Source organism: Gigantopelta aegis, chromosome 5, assembly GCF_016097555.1.
Source record: "Gigantopelta aegis isolate Gae_Host chromosome 5, Gae_host_genome, whole genome shotgun sequence".
NCBI classification, from domain to species: domain Eukaryota; kingdom Metazoa; phylum Mollusca; class Gastropoda; order Neomphalida; family Peltospiridae; genus Gigantopelta; species Gigantopelta aegis.
The window spans coordinates 9408623-9411363 of NC_054703.1; the positions used below are offsets into that span (position 1 = coordinate 9408623).

General features: G+C 42.4%; 1 protein-coding gene across 1 annotated transcript; it reads right to left on the bottom strand.

The window, feature by feature from the left end:
• Window positions 1-1900: 1900 nt before the first annotated feature.
• LOC121372917 lies at window positions 1901-2536 on the bottom strand. Its single transcript, XM_041499352.1, has one exon. The coding sequence runs from the start codon at window positions 2534-2536 to the stop codon at window positions 1901-1903; it is 636 nt and encodes a 211-aa protein (XP_041355286.1).
• Between the last annotated feature and the right edge of the window lie 205 nt (window positions 2537-2741).

Sequence of the window (2741 nt, forward strand, 5' to 3'; positions counted from 1 at the left end):
ACAGCCGAGTATCTTTGTGCTTTGCATCGATGTCAACTCGGGCTACATACTTCTCGACTTCTGGCGCAGAAACGAAGGGGCCACCCATGGCCTTCAATTTAGTTAGATCGTCATTTCGGCGTTTGTCGATTGTCAAGTTCTGAGATTCTTTCTTGTTTCGTTCCATGTTTTCATCAGATCGTTTGTCTTGTTGGATAACTTTCTATACTCTGAGTACATCTGAATTCAACTCGACTAGCTCGTAATTCTGAGTTTTGACGTTTGATGATGATGCAGAGTTAAGTCCCTTGGTTCCTCTGATCTTGAGCTCATAGTTGATGCGACCCGCCTGTCTTTCAGCGGCCATGTTGTTTATTGGGGCCTTGTCCAAAACATCAGGGTTAATATTGAAAAGGAGCTTTGTACTGTTTTGGTTGAAGTCACCAAACCCAACAAAATCACCACGTTGTCGAAGTCATCCTTCTGCTAATTTGGGGAGCGTTAACTTGAAGATCTTCACCGGTTCAACTTTGTTCTGCTTTGATGCCAAGCTAATCGCATCCAACAGCTTCTTGGACCAGAACCTTTATTTGAATTGTCTTTCGTCTACGAAGTCGAACGCAGGTTTTGACAGGTCCAGAAGTGTCTCTGCTTCAGTGGTCGTTAGATTGTTGTAGAGCTTTTGCATTGCAGGTATAAGCTCTCAAATCGTCACATTGCCACCATATGTCAGTGCAAGAAATGGTTCAACCAGATGGACTCCTAGGATTGATGCTGCCAACAGGAGGGTCACCAAACAATCTACATCCTGGAATGCGCGTAAAACACATGTCATATTGTTTATGACATGCTCGTATTTATCCAAAAAGGAACACAGATCTTCCACGTGGTATACTGCACACGCACAGGCATAGGCAAATCTGTTGAACCTTTCCTTCTTCAGCTGTACATCTTCATTCTTCTTCGGGGCAATATGTGTGCCAAACTGTTCTGAGTAATTCCATCGTTTGTGGTTTAACTCCTTGCTGATGAAACGCATCATGATGTCCAGAAATGGCTCTGTAACAGTATCGTGTGTTGTTGTTGTTGCATTCACCATGACCTTTGCATACAACTTGTCTTTTCCAACCGCATTTTCGACTGCTTGAAAGACGTCGATGATGGATCTGTTGAACATCAGAACTGGATGGGTAGAGCACAACAATTCATCTGGAACATGATCTGTTCCAAGCTCAACTGAGACTTGTTCTTCAACACCAAAGTTGTGTGCAGTTGAGTCCATCATCCTGAAGTTGATCTTTTCAAAAAAGTACTTTGGAATCAACACCACCACAAGTTGCAAGTATGTTGAGCATAGCAAGTTTCAGGTTGGCGAGGTTTACCTTGCTCTCACTCGCTATTGGTAGTGTTGGAAAGGCTCTGAATTTCCCATTGATGGTTACATCCTGCACAATGAAAGAGCCGACTCCTTTCTGTTTTGAGCCATCATCATGATACGTTATCAGACTCCATGGTCTCATCAACGATGCACTTCAAAATATAGGTTTCAATAGCCCGTCCTGTTTCTCGAATGCTTGGAGCTGTATCCACATCAATGCTAGCAGAATCTTCATCATGATGCTTCCACTGTCTTCCAAACATCTCGTTGGCCACTATTATCACAGCAGAAACTGCCAGGTTCTTTGAGCAGTGGTTTGAGCTGATAAGCTTGTCGACAGCACTGTAGAGCTCTGGTTTGGCGTGCTTGACTGATGTCCTTATGTGACGAAACTGTTCTGGCATTACATCAGATATTTGTTTCTCTGACATCAGAGAGACCTCTCATCTTAGAGGGTCGTGGGTCACATTCGCTGTCTGTTGTGCTTCCAGTATAGGCTTGTTCTGTGTCGTCCTCGCTTGCTGTACTGTCATCTTCCACCAGTTAAGAAACTACGTGATCCCAAGATATCGCTTCAGACTGAGAGGTTTCTTCTTCCTTCTTCATATTTTCGTAAGTGAGCTGATCTTCATGTCTCCTCTGTGTAGTTTGTTCCCAATATCCAATCATTGCACCTTTCTGGTCTTCAAGAATGGCATGCTCTGATAATGTCATTTTAACTCCATATTGCTCTTCGAGTCTTTTCGTCCTCTGTATATCTTGTGTAGATATGTCGAAAAGCGTGCATTGTACTCGCTTGTTGTATGCTGACATTTTCTCCTTCCATTTCTCCGTTTTCCTTTCATTCCTTGTTTGAAAATTACCCTTAAACTCGTTGTAGAGGGCACATATCTTCTTTACTATGTGTCTCTCCCCAATTGTATACACGTTACAGACATGCCAGTGTTCAATGAAAGCATTTGGCATAAGTGTAGCAGCTTCTTCAAGCGTTCTTAGTGCTTTTCCTGCTCTGTCAGGTCGCAAAAGGTACACCATACAACATACAATGTCTTTTTCTGTTGGAAGTTTTCCAGTTGGAAGTTCACATTGTTCAGAATAGACAGTGTCGTGTATAGCTTTCTGACTCCTTGATCTGGTTGTCGAGCTTGCTGTTGATAGCGGCTCTGGAATGTTTGGCATAGTCGCAATTTTCGGGTGAAGTTAACCTTGAGAGTAACTTGAAATACTTGAATTGTTATCAGGTTATCAGAACTGAACGCTATTAAGGAAGACGTCACCTGCTAGAAATATAAACAAAACATGTAATAAATGCTGCAATATTATTAGTGATTCACACAGAAGACAAAAACCTACATTGCGCTGCAAACTTGCGAAAATGGTCAAA